This window comes from Carya illinoinensis, chromosome 14 (assembly GCF_018687715.1).
Source record: "Carya illinoinensis cultivar Pawnee chromosome 14, C.illinoinensisPawnee_v1, whole genome shotgun sequence".
NCBI lineage: Eukaryota > Viridiplantae > Streptophyta > Magnoliopsida > Fagales > Juglandaceae > Carya > Carya illinoinensis.
Window position 1 is genome coordinate 28,493,156 of NC_056765.1, and position 17,459 is coordinate 28,510,614.

General features: G+C 33.7%; 1 protein-coding gene across 1 annotated transcript; it reads left to right on the forward strand.

The window, feature by feature from the left end:
• Positions 1-2,150: 2,150 nt before the first annotated feature.
• On the forward strand, positions 2,151-5,494 carry LOC122294009 (purple acid phosphatase 5-like). Its single transcript, XM_043102477.1, has 8 exons — positions 2,151-2,378; positions 3,004-3,213; positions 3,394-3,505; positions 3,648-3,874; positions 4,252-4,390; positions 4,481-4,701; positions 4,818-4,939; positions 5,030-5,494. The coding sequence occupies exons 1-8, from the start codon at positions 2,211-2,213 to the stop codon at positions 5,217-5,219; spliced, it is 1,389 nt and encodes a 462-aa protein (XP_042958411.1). The 5' UTR covers positions 2,151-2,210; the 3' UTR covers positions 5,220-5,494.
• The last annotated feature ends 11,965 nt before the right edge of the window (positions 5,495-17,459 follow it).

Sequence of the window (17,459 nt, forward strand, 5' to 3'; positions counted from 1 at the left end):
AAATCATAGAAACTCACAATTTTAGTACCATTTCAACCATCCATTTAAACTAATATTAATGTATTTTAACGGTCAAAATATATAAACATTCTTGAAACTGTTCAAGAATAATTTAAATAGAATAGTTATGAGGTGAGGGAATCAAATTAAAGAGGTGAATATACAATAAGATCATGAATGAATAGTCTTTTGTCGTTCATGGAAAAATAATAATGAAATGACAGAAGAGTTAAACAGTGGAAAAATCAAAGAGAGTACTAGTAATGGAAAATCAACAACTTGTAATTATAAATTAGTAATGAAAAGTCCTTTTTTTTTTCTCTATTCAATTAGTAATTATAAATTGTAGAAAACCATTTGTTTTCAAACTTCCTTTTTTTTCAAGTCTTAATGCTAATAAATTAATTAAACAAGTGGGTTTAACTTTATAATTATGATAATAAGAACAATGAAAGCTTGTTTATGAATGTAAAGTGTTGTGATATTTCAATAAAACAAAATGATATGATGAGATAGTTCAATAGAATACAAAAATGATTGCAAACTATATAAATAATAGATGTTTAAGATTTTTATGCCCTTTTATCTAAAATCAAATTTCTATTGGAAGAAATCTAGCCATCCAAAGAACAGAAACAAATCGAAGTACTTAATGGTCTATTTAAAAAAAAAAAAAATAGACTAATTAATACGTGAATTCTGCAATATTTAATATTGGTTATATAAAATGTTCAAAATTACATAAAAGTAAATTTATAAAATGACGTAACTTGATGTAATACATCAAATTATAAAGTTATTAATTAAGCTATGTCATTTTATATATTTATTTTTATCGTAAAATAGATCTAATAAATAAAATAAAGGACAATGCCAGGGGGTTGCCCAACTCTTACCGCTAGGTGTGCACCCTAGTGTATTTCAAACTTTTATTTTTATTTTTTTTTTCTCTCTTTTTCTTTTAAGTGTTGTTTTGACATCCTTAATCACTAAGAAAAAATTAAAAAATATATAATTTCACTAATAGTTACTTTCTTAGCTATTAAGAAAAAAAAATTAAAATGCTCAAGCATTAGTAACTTTGAACGGTAACTTTAAGGGAGTTAAGTAGCATTTTTCTAAAATAAATTCACTTCAATTTATGAGCTTATTTTTATATAACCCGTTTGTATATGTTACACTTCTATGTAGGGGTGAGCATCGGCCGGTCCGGACCGGCAAAACCGACCGGACCGGCACTATTTGGACCGGACCGGACCGGACCGAATTGGGTCCGGTCCGGTCCGGTCCCATTTTTAAGGGACCGAAAAGATTCGGTCCGGTCCCGGTCCGGGAGTTTTTCACCCCGGACCGGACCGGACCGGACCGAATAAAAAAAAAAAATATTATTTATATATATTATTTATATAATAGTATTAGCATATTACTAATATATATAATAGTATACTATATGTATATATATTAAATATATTACAATATAATTACATAAATATTAAAAAAAATGTCATTAAATATTAGCATATTATATAAATATATAGTTATCACTATTACTATTATTACATATAGTTATTAGTTATAGTATAGTTATTATTACATATATTTATTAGTTATAGTATTATTACTAATAGACTAATAGTATTAGCATATTACTAATATATATATAATACTATATGTATATATATTAAATATATTACAATATAATTACATAAATATTAAAAAAAATGTCATTAGATAAAAAAAAAAAAAAAAAAAAAACCTTGGACCGAATGGACCGACCGGACCGGACCGGACCGAATAGGACCGGACCGGACCGGTCCTGATGGAGTTCGGTCCGGTCCAGGGTTGGAAAACCCTGGACCGAATAGGTCCGGTCCGGTCCACAAAACCTCCCCGGACCGGACCGGACCGGACCGAACTCACCCCTACTTCTATGAACATAAAGAAAAAGTGATCTACATGTTTTCAAAATTTAGTAAAATTGGTATATTTTATTCATATATGTAAATGGATAATTGGTAATAAAATGTAATTCGAACTCCCAACCGCCTTCAGAATTTTTCTCAAATTAATAAGATTTTTCTGGATGAGATCTCAGCCACTCTTTCCTTTATTTAAACGCAACATAACGTACATTCATTCCCCACAGAAAATTGCCTTCTCTTCTCTTCTCTTCTCGTCTCCTCTCTAAGTGCGCGCAGTACTTCATTAATATGGGTACTGCAACGTGCTTGTTAACAGGAGTCTTAGTTATTCTTCTAAGTATCGTTGGTTTCTGTCATGGTGGTGTAACCAGTAGTTATGTTAGGAAAGCTGAGGGATCTCCTGACTTGCCGAAAGAAGCATTTCCTCCTCCTCCAGGATTCAATGCACCAGAGCAGGTATTCAACCTTAATTTACCATATACTTGTTGCATTAATCTCAATATCTTTTATTAATCACACCCAAGTGCGTGCATGCGTGAAAGGTTATAATTTTCACATTCAAATGTTAAGATATGGACGTGCAAACATTTTCTAGTCCACATTTGAATGTTAACTATTGACGTTCAAACATTAATACTATTGACGTTTGAACATTATTAAATCCATGTTCAAATGTTAAACTATCCTACGTTCGAACATTCAGTTGTTACGTTTGAATGTAAATTTATACGTTTGAAGTTCCGTAACATGGGAACATTTGTTGGTATATTCAAACGTACATTTTGTGACGGAAACCAACCGTTACCAAAAGTTGATCATGTTTAGACATTCAATTGAACTTTAGGTCACAAATGACAAAAAAAAAAAAAAAATTGTGACGATTGAATAATAAACCGACACAACATCTATTTGGTGGCATGGTTCTTGTGTCAGTAGGTGTTTTTCATCACACAAAAGATTGTATCGGTTTTTTTTTTTGTGATTGTTTCATCCGTCACAAAAGCTACTATCTTTGTTAGCATAATATATGCCATATGTGTTTATCAAATTTCTAAAACTCTGAAATTTGCTATATGTGCAGGTTCATATAACCCAAGGAGATAGTGCAGGACAGGGTGTGATTATTTCATGGGTTACACCGTTAAGGTGGCATCCGAATTTTGTGACCTATTGGGCTGCAGAGGGCAATCTCATGAATTATAAGCTTACTGCTCCGGCCAAAATCACCTCTTACAAATACTATAAATATACTTCTGGTTACATTCATCATGCCACCATTAAAGGATTAGAGGTTAAGTAATTGCTTTTTTAATTAATTTCTATACAGTTCATCTTTGAGATTATGTATCTATAATCTATATACAATAAAATGTTCATACTCCAATCTGCAGATATGCAATTCATATATATTAATCTCATTTTAGGTGATACTTGACATGATTTTTTTTCCTCTTTTGGTATATATACTCAGTATGACACTAAATACTTTTATGAGATTGGAGTTGGCGAGTGTGCCCGTCTGTTCCACTTCAGAACTCCTCCCAAAGTGGGGCCAGATGTTCCATACACATTTGGCATCATTGGTCAGTATTAAGAATTAATGCTTCTTATCAGGAACAAAAGAGATTTTGTTGTTGTTTTTTTTTTTTTGGTTCTTTTAGCATGCGCGCAGTAGATATATATATATATATATATATATAATGAAGCAATGTGCCTAATTTGCAGGTGATTTGGGACAGACAAGTAGTTCTAATGAGACGCTTGAGCATTATATTGCCAACCCGACTGCGCAAACTATGTTGTTTGCAGGTGATCTTTCTTATGCAGATGATCACCCAAACCATGACAATGAGAGATGGGACACATGGGGCCGCTTTATTGAGAAGAGTGCTGCGTATCAGCCATGGATTTGGACTGCTGGCAATCATGAACTTGATTATGCTCCAGATATTGTAAAGACTTCTACCTTTAGGAATTAAGAACCTACTTAACATACCACAATGACATGTTTCCTCATTTTCTTATGGTATTTTGCTTATATACAGTTAGAATTTTTGTTTTGGTTAACATTTCAAAAGAAAAATGAGTGTCATTTTTTCATTTTATTTTCCCTTGCCTTTACCTATAGAGTGATACAATCATTGAAAATGTAAAACTTGAGAGCAAAATTTTCAGTACTAACCTGTATCTAGCTCAAATAAACTTTCATGGTATATATCCTCCTACTTACGTAGCTTTGGTGCATGGTTGATATTCAAAGTGAGAATATTCTTTGGTTTTTTAACAGTATTTTCTGAATCATGATGTGTTTGTATTCATGTAATATCAGAACGAATTTGTTCCTTTCAAGCCCTATGTGAACAGATACCACGTGCCCTACAGATCATCGCAGAGTACATCCCCACTTTGGTATTCCATCAAGCGTGCATCTGCACACATCATTGTCCTCTCTTCGTACTCAGCATATGGTATGAATAGAGAATATGGTATCTGTACGTAGAAGCAAGCAAAGTGGCCTGGTCTCATCATGATATTTAGTACTTGCTGTTTTTGTACAGGTAAATACACTCCTCAATACACTTGGCTCCAAAAGGAGCTCACCAAAGTTAATCGAGCTGAAACTCCATGGCTTATAGTTCTTCTTCACTCACCATGGTATAACAGCAACAACTACCATTTTATGGAAGGAGAAAGCATGAGAGTGACTTTTGAATCCTGGTTTGTTGAAAGCAAAGTAGACATTGTTTTTGCCGGTCATGTTCATTCCTATGAGCGTTCAGTAAGCCTCTTTAATCTCTTCTTTTTCACAATATTACAACAGCATTAATATGTCAAATGGTCATGAGTAAATCCCCTAATAAAATCATTATTTTTCTAATGTATTAATTATTGCAGGAGCGAATATCGAATGTGAGGTACAACATAACAGATGGACTCAGCACGCCAATAAAGGACCAATCTGCACCAATTTACGTAACAATTGGTGATGGCGGTAATATTGAGGGCATTGCTGACAGGTATAGTAAAAATTGGATAATCATCCGTATCGATCTGCTACTGATCCCTTACTCTTTTATTTATATCTCCCTATTGTTTTCTGCATGCAGTTTTACTGATCCACAACCAAGTTATTCTGCATTCCGGGAAGCAAGCTTTGGGCATGCAATTCTGGCTATAAAGAATAGGACCCATGCCCACTATACTTGGCACCGCAACCAAGATAGTAATGCTGTTGCTGCTGATTCTCTTTGGCTATACAACAGGCACTATTATCCAGTTGAAGAGCTTAGTCATTAATTAGGAGGCACTAAAGTCCTAGTCCATTTTTCATTTTGACTGCCAATTTGGCGCAGCTTGGTTTTTCATGTTTGTTTAGATGGTCTCGGTTTTAATGATTGTCAAGTTAGAGTTTTGCTGGGTAGCAGTATTTATAATGCAAATAATTTGAATTAATGTCAGATAATTTGTTAGCCAGCAGCTCTGTCTTTGGAAGTCAAATCAATGATCAGGTCTCCCCAAATCCATTCAGCTTTATATTTCCCAATTATTGGAAGACATTGCTCGAGTACTAATCCTTGGCTTCCTCCAATATTTCTATTTCATTCATCTCTTCAGAGCCCACAAAACTTTTCCTTTTCAACAAACAGCTAATGCTGAAGTACCACCACCTATTTCAAAGTTTGGTAGAAAGTCGAATGCACTGTAGGGCATATACTTTTAACTGCTCTTCTTATCATCAAACTAACCGCTAGAGTTAGGAAGTAATGGTAGATAGAGAGTGGCATTGCCTGAACTTTCTCCATCTTTGTTTTCAGAACAAAGAAAAATGAGATCTTACAAACTTTATTCCCCTTAATAAACAGATATTGCGGCTTGTCTACATAACAATTGACTGGATTTGTCAGTCTTGCTCTGCAATTTCAAAAGTAATTGTGGTTGATGTTTACCAATAATATGGCAGTTATCACCTCAAAGATTTCTAAAAGCAATCTGTAATCCAAGTTACTAAAAACTCTGGTTTGATAGTGCGAGCGCATGAAAAGAATATCATCAAACACTTGTGTGGTATGACTTTGTTGAAGTCTACTATACTTCGACTGTTAAGGATACGTTACCTTAATACTCGGATTGACATATTGACCTTAATCTTAGGAGATTCATTTGTACAGATTAATTCTTTCTTTCCATTTTCATTGTAATTAGTCTTTATAACTTTGATTTGTAATTATTCTTTTAAGCGTTGTAATTGACAATATATAGAAGAAATACTCACCCACCCTTCTCCCTTTCAACACCATGATTCACATGGTGACCATAAAACTATCATCCTCCAATTATCTCCTATGGAAGAGCTAGCTTCTTCCTCTCCTTGAAAGCCAAGAACTACTCGGATATGTGGATGGAACTCTTGAACCTCCTCCACGCTTTGATCATGTTGACTCTCAAACACCAAGCATCAAACACTTTGGCATGGAAGAATACTGACCAACGCCTCTTGAGTCACTTGGCGTGGTTAGCACTCGAAAACACCTTCAGTCACAAATCAAAAGCTAGAGAAATTCATCTCAAGGACAGCCTTCAATTGATGAAACGTGGGACACGATCGGTAATAGAGTATGCTCGAGCATTCAAGGCTCTTTGAGATCAACTCCATGCCATCAAAAGACATGTCGACGGCATTGATAAGGTTCACTAGTTCCTCCAAGGACTGGGTTCGAAGTTCACCAGTTTCTTCACCGCCCAAATGGCCCAAACACCCCTGCCTTCCTTCACCGATTTGGTCTCCAAGCCTGAAAGTTTTGAGCTTTTCCAGAAGTCTCTTGAATCCTCGGGTTCACCAATTGCTGCTTTCACAGCCACAAATCGCAGCCAACCTCGCTCAAATTCCAAGAACTTAAATCGCAATCAATAAGGACGAAATCCCTCTTCCAATTGCGGCAATGGTCATTCAAACTTAGGGCAGGGATGTCGTCCGCCGCACTGCCAAATCTGTCGACAGGAAGGGCATTATGCCGATAAGTGCAACTAGAGGTATGCACGAGAAGGAGATGTTGTTGGCAACACAGCCCATCTCGCTGAGGCCTTTAACACTTCCTGTTCTCTTTATGGGCTGGAGCCCAATGATTGGTACCTGGACATAGGGCTTCAACCCACATGACACCGGACCTCTCCCAATTGGATCAAGCAAGTAATTATACGGGTAAGGTAAGGATTGTGTAATTGTAGGGAATGGTGCTTCCCTACCCATTACTCACACTCGTACCATCTCTCCTACCCCCAACACTTGATTTATTGAATGTATTAGTTGTTCCTCACCTAACTAAAAATCTCCTGTCAATTAGTAAATTAACATATGATTTTCCTCTCTCTGTTACATTTACTAATAACCTTTTCTCTATCCAAAATCGTCAAACGGGAAGGGTGGTGGCAACCTGTAAAAGAGATGGCAGCTTATATGTGTTGGAGTGTGGAAATTCTGCTTTTATTTCTGTTCTTAAAAATAAAGCTCTTCATGCCTAATATGACTTATGGCATGCTCATCTTGGACATCTAAACCATTCTGTTATTTCCTTTTTAAATAAAAATGACCATCTCTATCTTACCTCATTATTGCCTTCTCCAGCATTATGTGGCACATGTCAAATTGCAAAGAATTATTGCTTGACTTATTCTCGTAATGAACGCTGCGCGTCGAATGTGTTGGATCTTATTCATTGTGATATTTGGGGTCCTTCCCCAATCAAGTCAAATTTGGGATTTATTTATTATGTATTATTCATTGATGATTAATCCTATTTCACTTGGCTTTATCCTTTGAAATTAAAATCTAAATTTTACGATATTTTTATTCACTTTCAAAAACTTGTGGAAAACCAACATTCCACCCTCATCAAAATTTTTCAAAATGATGGTGGTGCTGAGTTTACAAGCAATTGCTTCCAAGCGCACCTTAGCACATCAGGTATTCACCATTAACTCTCTTGCCTATATACACCAGCCCAAAATGGCCGCATTGAAAGAAAACACCGACATGTGATTGAAACAGGACTGGCACTCCTTTTCCATTCCCATCTTTCTCCTCGTTTCTGGATTGATGCCTTTAAAACTACAACATACATTATCAACCGTTTGCCCACACCACTTCTTGGAGGTATGTCTCCCTTTGGGCTTCTCTATGGTTCCTCACCAAATTATGAGAATTTCCATCCTTTTGGTTGTCATATATTTCTAAGATATAGCCCTTCCCATTAAGGATTTCACTGTCTTGATCCCACTACCTCCAGGCTTTATATCACCCTCCATGCCCAATTTGATGAAACCACTTTTCCTCCAGAGATAGCTCTCAGGCTCAACCCACTTCATCTCTCCACTTTTCGAATTTTCTTGAACCAAGCCCGCCCCAGACTGACCTAACTCCACTTTCTCCTCTGCACCATTCTTCGCATATTACTCCATCCAGATCTAACCCATGTGTTATTTGTACTAACCCAGTGGACGAGTCTTTATAGGTTACTGAGTCTCTTGCACGTCTCTCTTCACTGTCTCAAGAGCCTCGACCACCTATTGTTGACTCTAATGTTGCTCCGCTTCTCACTGATCCCACTCCTGCTTCAACTCCTCAGTTGGGTTCTCATCCCATACTCACACGAGCTAAAGTTGGCATTTTCAAGACTGTTATTCGATGAATCTCAGTGTTTTGGGATCCTCTGGACTTCTCTCTGCTCTTCTTGACTCCACTGAGGCTTAAGGATTCAAGTCTACAGCTAAGAATCATGCATGTCTTACTGCCATAGATGAAGAAGTTCAAGCTCTGCAACATAACTGCACTTGGGTTTTGATCCCTAGACCTACCAACACCAGTATTGTCGATTCCAAATGGGTGTTTCGGACCAAATATCTGCCTGATAAATCCATTCAGCATCTCAAGGCTCGTCTTGTGGCCAATGGCTACACTCAGGTACTTGGTCTTGATTACACTGACACTTTTAGTCTTGTTACCAAGGCTACTATTGTTCGTGTTGTGCTCTCTCTCACTGTCACCAATAGATGGCCTCTTTGCTAACTTAATGTGAAGAATTCATTTCTCAATGGCACTCTCATTGAAAATGTCTATATGGAACAACCTCCTGGGTACATTGATCCTCGATACTTGAATCATGTCTACCAATTGAAGAAAGCTCTCTATGGCCTCAAACAAGCTTATCGTGCCTAGTTTCAGTGCTTCAGTTCTTTTCTTCTCATTGTTGGGTTTTCTTGCAGCCGTGCATACACATCTCTCTTTGTCTTTCATCAGCAATTTTACACTATCTATCTGCATTTATATGTTGATGATATTATCATTACCAGCAACAACTCCTCTTCTTGACAGTTTCGCTTGCAAGCTCAATTCTGAGTTTGTCACCAAGGATTTGGGCTCTCTCAGCTACTTTCTTGGCCTGGAAGCTATTTACACTACTGATAGTCTCTTTATTAGTCAGCTGAAATATGTCCTGGATATTCTGACTTTAGTACAGTTACTTGACAGCAAGCCTATTCAAACTCCTATGGTTGTCTCTCAGGCTCTCAGCATCTGATTAGCGATGGTCCTGCTTTCTCGGACCTCACTCTCTACAAATCTCTAGTTGGTGCCCTTCAGTACTTAACCATCACTCGCCTTGGCATTGCTCATGTTGTTAACTTTATCAGTCAATCTCTGCATGCCTCTACTACAGATCACTTTCTTGTTGTCAAGCTCATTTTACGTTATGTCAAGGGCACACTTCACTTTGGTCTTACTTTTTGCCATTTTGTTGCTCCTAATGCCCTAGTTGCTTACCCTGACGCTGACTAGGCTGGTTATCCAGATTCTCGCCTTTCCACCTCTAGCTACTCTATTTATCTTGGCGATAATCTGGTTTCTTGAAGTGCTAAGAAGCAACCCGCTATTTCCCATTCCAACTATGAATCTAAGTATCGCTCCCTTGCAACTACTACAGCTGAACTCTTTTGGCTCACTCATTTACTTCATGATCTCAAGGTTCCCATTTCACAGAAGCCTATTCTCTTATGTGACAACAAAAGTGCAATTTTCTTAAGCTCCAACCTAGTTTCCCACAAACGGGGCCAAGCATGTTGAATTAGATTATCATTTTCTTTGAAAACTTCTTGTTGCTGGCAAACTTCGCACTCAATATGTGCCCTCTCATCTACAGGTTGCCGACCTTTTCAACAAAAGTATTTCTCGACCTCTCTTTGAATTCTTTCATACCAAGCTTCATGTCCATTCAAATCCGATGCTAAGCTTGCAAGGGGGTGTCATGGATATGTTACTTTAATACTCTACTTGACATATTGACCTTAATCTTAGGAGATTCATTTGTACAGATTAATTCTTTCTTTCCATTTTTATTGTAATTAGTCTTTATAACTTTGATTTGTAATTATTCTTATACACGTTGTAATTGACAATATATAGAAGAAACACTCACCATGATTGAGTGTGGTGGTTTTGCTCAAACCTTTACATCAACCAAGCTAAACCAAGCTTCAAGCTAAGGGACAATCAGTAGGCTCCTGACTAGAATAACATTGTCATCAAGGAACATGTTGTTCTTGAAAATGTTGAATAAGATAGCACCTATAATCAAGTAACCAGGTTATTGAGTCGAACTGACTCTACCTAAACAGATCAGGAGCTCGTGGCACAGTGACACAATGAAGTGAGGCTTCTCTTCAAAATGGTGAAATATGTGGCTTATTTATCAATCCATAAAGTTATTAATGTAGTATGACTAATTAATAACCAAGTGGACAATATTGAAGAGTTCTCTGGTGGATTTAACCGGCCAGGCTTGGGATGGGAGTCTCTCACATAAACTAATACTGTTGCCAAAAACTACTGAAGAAGAAGCTATATGAGGTGACTGTAAGCCGAGCTGGATATTTCTTAATGTGTAACGGTTTCAGAGTGAAGACGCAAATGATCGAGTTTGCAAAATTTTTCAGTCCAAAAGATATTTTCTCTTTATTACTCAAACAATCTCATCTCATCTAATCATTACAATTTTTTAGACTTATATATAAAATATAATAAACAATTCAATTTTTTGAAATCTCAAAAAAAAAAAATAGTATTAAAAAATTATATTATAATAATATTTTATTCAACTTTCATCTCATCTTATATCATACCATCTCCATCTTTGATTTTAGTCTATGCATTTGTTCAGGGGAGTTTTTAGTTTAATTGACAAACTGGAGTTTGGAGTTTCGGTAATTGGGTTCAATTGGATTAAAGCTTTGATTTTTTAAAATTAGTATTTAAGTTTAAGAGTTTATTAGGTTGTTTCTTTGTATTTGGCCTATGATTACGTATTTTATTGATGTTGAGGTGTCTTGGGTTTTATGTAATTAGGAATTTTCTATAGGAATAAACATTTTATAGTAAAATTTTATCCTCATATCTACGTAGAAATAAAAATGTCATCACATTATGAAATGAATCATGTTTTTCTACTCGATCGTCACTTCCAGCTAGTTTGCTTTTTCTCGATAAAAGGTTGTTAAAATAGTTTTTTTTTGTTTTGGCTTTCCATGCTTCTCTTGATCTTTCCTTGGTTGGTAATTTTGTTCAATGACTTTCTTATTATTAAGACTGGTTTATTTGTTATATTTTCATATAGTTGACAATCATTAAGATCATGTTTGTTAAATAAGGTTAATTCAAATTACATCAACTAGCAGAATTTCTACAAGGCCAGATCTTTGCTCATCTTACAGCCCATGTTGCTTTGTTGTTTGCATCTCTACATTGCTTAAGAGGCTATTAGAGTCTCCTAAAAAATTTCACGCTTTAAGATCATGAGATTTAGATTGTTTCTCTAAGAAATTATAGAGAGATAGGAGAATTTTTTTCTCTTTTGTAAACTCTTATTTAAAGAGTTTTCACATGAGAAGTTAATTAACTTCCTTGTAGTTGTGGTTGTGATAAGGAGTTAATTAATAACCTACTCAGCCATGTGGACAAATCATGGGTCATGGGTACCAGTACCAATAATAATTAACTTTCATGTTTGTTCCTCATAAAATTAAAATGTGCACTGTTACTGGTTAACTAAAAACTTCATTGTTAATAGAGTGGTTCTTATAGGTTTGTTTTTATTTTGGGACTAATTGATTTTGTGTATTAATGCAGCTATGTTTGAACTATATTTGCTGATGTTAATGTTTTGGAGTTAAAGGTATAATGAATGTTCATCTGTTCATCAATCTTCTTCATATCAACTCACATGAGAAGATCGAATACGAAGTTCAATTAAGTTTTCAAGCATCTAATTGACATCGGGCTTAGATTATGGGAGCTCAAATTTTCTATGATAATAGATATGTGAATGAAATTGAGAAATAAAAAATATGTCTCTCATCCACCTAGCTAGTTAAAAAATAACTTTTAGATCCCGTTTGGTTTCACAGATAGTTTCAACCCATCTCATCTTAATATCTAAATACTATTTAAACACAAACACTTTTTAATTTTAAATTTTAAATTTTTTTTATCTAATCATTACAACTTTTTCAAATTTTCAAACAAAACACAAAAAATAATTCAAAATTTTCAAATCACAAAACAAAAATAATATTATAATAATATTTTAACTTTATAATATTATCATTCAACTTTTTCTCTTTCATTTTCTAAACTTCCGTAAAATATTTTAATTCAAACTATTTTACTACTATTCACAAAAATCTTTGCTACTCATAAGCCCATACACCACACACCACATAATTATTTATTTTTTTATTTTTTAAATTTTATTTAGTTTTATTCTTTTTAAAATAATAGAATTCTTCTATTAATCATTCATATACTATACATTCGGTAAAAGAAAAAAATTAAAAAAATAATAAAAAGAGTGGTGTGTGGTGTATGAGGCTTATGATAGAATTTTTCATTCACAAACTATCTTACTACAGTTTACAAATTTCTTATCTCATATCAACCCATCCATTATTTAAATAGAGTAATGTTACGTGCAGTCCTAAAGTGTGCAAACGCCGCGTAATTGTTTTGAATAAGAGGGATCTAAGATTAAAAAATTAGTATTTTTTATCCATATAGGTTTCATATTAATTCATTTTTTTCAAAAAGACTGCACGACACTTATACAACTACGACTACAAATATCTTTTTTTCATTTCAATATACGTTATTTGCTCTAATAAAGTATCAATGGACATGCATCACATGGTACGAGGTAAGGAATCAGTGATACAGAACGTTTAATCGCATCTTCCTAGGATTCTCATATTCTTATCCGTTTCCAGTTATCAGCTCGGATGTATACACGCTAGAAGACAGGACGACAATAGTTGTCCAAATGTGTTTGAGAATTCATGAGAGCAATGAGTTAATTTGCATGTTTGGACAATGGTTGTCCAAACATGTTTGACAAGAACGTCTGAATATTGCGTAATACTACTCTTCTTTCTTAAAATCATGCTTAAAATCTGTCACACAACAGTTGGTAATTGAAATTGAAAAAAATTTAGATGAAAGAACAATATTTCTCATACGAGAACTCTTATAAACACAAAAAAATTATATAAAATAAACCTACAATACCATCAGATCTACTTTATTATAAAAGTAACGTTACAATCTGACGTACCACAATAAATTGCATCAATTTATATGTTTATTTTTATATAATCTTTTTATAGCTAAAATATTTTCTTTATTATATTAATAGATTGAAGTTGCCATAAAGCCTCCCTTTTTTTACATGTTAGCCAATTAAAGGGCTATTAATTAAAAGTAATGCATTTTTATTGCAAGAAAATGATCAAACAAGAGAGACAACCAAAAGTCTACAACTCTACTCTCAATTGATGAAGTGTATTTATTTTCTTGTGGGCTTCACACGGTATTAGACCGTCATAGGTGTTTTGATTATGATTCTCGAGAGTGGTTAGTTGACTTTGCTGAAATTAAACGTATTTATTTTCTATGTTTTTATAATTATTTAAATCCTGACATTATGCAATTTTATATACCAAGAAATATTTACTTGAAAAAAAAAATCAATATGTTTAATACATTTAATTATCTTTTATGAACTCTTTTTCTCTCTTTGGAAGGGATTGAAAAGAGCGAGGACCGGATCTAAGAACATTCCTCCTAGAAGTAATGATTTCTATTTATTTATTTTTAAACTGATATAATGTAGCATACTAAATTATAAAAAAATTAATTATGATAAAGTAAACATGACATCTTACATTAAAATTAATACAAAAATTTTATATGCAGTCACTTTTACGTATTTTTTGTATACTATACTAATGTAATTGGCTACGGTACTTTTTTAATATAAAATAAATGTTTAGGCCAATTACATCAGTATAGTGCATAAAAAATATACAAAAATGACTGTACATAACAGAACTTATATTCTTGAGCTGTGAAATTGTAGCATCCGTCCCAAACTAACATCTTAGGTGACATGCCAAAATTAGACAATCTTGCTAAAAAAAAAAAATTACAAAGATAATGTTTATCATTAGACCTTTATGAGTGTGTTATCTAATAGTCAACTATAATTGAGAGTTGTAATTTGTTAGTTTTGGATGTAAAGTATAAAATAACAGATAATTTATATATCCACTAGTAATCATCTATTATATAGATATTTTTTTGTAGTTTTTTAAAATAATTTTTCAAGAAGAGATACGAAACATGTTCAATATCATTTAATTGAATAGTTGATCTTGTTGTATTTGTGAAATTTGGTTTATTCTTATTGCGGTCCGATTTTATAACCAGATTCCCCATGGATTCTTTACCCATATTTTGTGGAGTTCTAATGAGGCTTGGGTCAATAGGCCTAAGCTGAAGCAAACATAGACGAGCCTCATGGGATTCGGGGGCAACATCATTGAGATAAAAAAAAAAATGACCCAGTTTGTGATTCGAGAAATATCAGATAGAAAGTTTGCTTGACAGGTCGTTCGAGCAAAATTCAGACAGAAAGTTCACTTAACAAATCGCTCAAACGAACATCAAATAGAGATTTCACTCGAGACTTGCTCGATATCTCACTTAAATGAATATCGCGATAATTATGAAGTTAGGATTTCTACCGTATAACTCTATAAATATGTCTATTATGAACAGTATGATTGTGATGAACGGTGAATTTTTCTCCACAATATATTTTGACATTCTTTAAAATAATAATAAAATTTGCAGCTTTGTGAACGTAAACACGTTATCGAATTGTGTAAATATTTGTATCGTATAATTTATTTATTATTTTACCTTAATTTTGTGGTAAATGTGAGATAGCAAATCTAGTCTTTTGCAAATATTTTGAATGGTCGTTGTCCCACGTTTAAGAGGATAATGTTTCACCTCTTAGGAAAAGACCATGAAACAATTCTAAATCATGGTTCTTGTAGATCGGATCATCAATATATTATATATACAAAAAGACTACTCTCCCACAAAATAGAAACCAGAGTTGAAGCACCAGGTCAGTCTGGTTTGAGGGAAAACAACTTTTGATAATAACAAGACACTGATTCTGATTAAACCAAAAATTGGATAGTCCAAATCACAGTTATTTCTCCCTCTCGGGTCCACTTAAAAGTGCCTTAAACAAGCTCCAGTCTAGTTCTTTTCTCTCAGGTCCGCTTCAAAGTTCCTCCAATTGGTTCGTTAATTTCTAAATTATAAAAAAAAAAAAAAAAACCAACATTCAAAAACACGAGATCCAATGCAACTTTTACAAATTTTAAAATAAAAATAATATTAAAAAACTAATTTAAATAATTATTTAATTTTATAGTATTTTTATTCAATATTTTTTCTTTCATTTCTTAAAATCCAATAAAACATTTTGTTAATGTCGTATTTCGTACACATAGGCTAAGCTCCAGTAATCCAAGTCGGGATTTTTCTAGCTGCAATCGCAAAGATGAAGGTGCCTTGGTGGTGGTCCAAGGAGTTTTTGATGCAAAAGTCAATATTTATTCTTCTTGAAAAATTGTTGGAGAATTAGAGAGTTCAGAGATTAAAATTCATTTGTCCCTAAAGCATGGTTTTTATACGAGGTTTCGATGAACATCCTGTACCCTATATCAAGTGTCTGCATCAAGCCTAGAGTTGCCCAAGTCATGGCTTTTAATGCGTAGGGTCTACATCAAGCCTAGAGTTGTCCAAGTCATGGCTTTTAATGCGGCATGGCTTATTAGGTAGCATCTCAATGCTAAGTAATCAACAAGGTCATTTCTCGCCCCATCGTTAGAGAATGAAGGATTCTTCATGTTTTCCATTTACTTATAGACAAAGATCTTTTAATGGTAGGTGTTATAGGTGAGTGTCAAGGTAAATGCGTCCCATTTGTCCCTTAACTTGTTTCCCATGCGATGCATTCCCTTTTTTCCAGTATAGTTTGCAAGCTGGTTCCATTGGCAATACCTGGACCACAGGAAAGGAAGATCTAGGCCTAGATGAACTTTAATGTCTTGCCCAAGTCTAACTTAATAGGTCGGGAGGAAAATATATTTTCCACATCTTAACTCAAACCATTTTATTGTTATTCACAACATTATAAAATATTTGAAATGTCTAAATCAGACTTACTCATTGAGCATTCACATTGGGTTTCTTATAAAATTTCCTATAATGTAACTAAAAATGACATCCCTAAAAGTATTTCTTAAATTTTACTCGTCTTTCAAAAACCTCATATATCACATTCCCTTTACTTTCTCTACTCTATTAAAATAATATTTCTTTATTATTTCTTTATTAATTTTTTTTTTCACTTTTATTTACGAACTTAACTACTCAATATTTTTTTTATTATGTTTTGAACTATTACTCTAGTAAATATTTTAAACAAAAATTTAAATTATTTTTTTGTGGGTATGATAATATTTTTAAAATCATTTTTTTTATATTTTCGTAATTATTTAAATTATTTTTAAAATTATTATTTAAAACTATAACGAATATGAATACGATAGAAAGTATAGATGATTGAAAGAATAATTTATTTTATGAATTAGAATAAAATATTGATAAAAAATAGTTTAGAGAATATGAGGAATCACTATTTATTTCCTAAACATTTTTTCTAAAATAGAGATCCGGATGTAAGAGATATTTTGATCAAAACTATAAAATAAATTTTAAATTATAGAAAATACAGTACTTTGGGATACAGAATGTGAATGCTCTTGATACTACACTAAAGCTTTCAAGTGATGTGAACATGATGTAAATATTTTAGTACTGCTATCCGATTTGATAAAAAAAAATTAGAGAAAATATGAATAGCCAAAGTATGAAAGTTTGTTTATTAATTTAGCGGGAGAAAGAAGCAAAAATGAGGAAGAAAGGACAGAAGAAGAAGACAGGGGACCGCCAAGAAGTTTCAAGTTTAAAGCGTACGCATGGGTCGTGACAACACGCTGGTAATCCCAATTCAACTCTCCCCTCACCACCCAATCTCAACCAAACCCATAAGGCCAAAACCATAGACAAAGTGT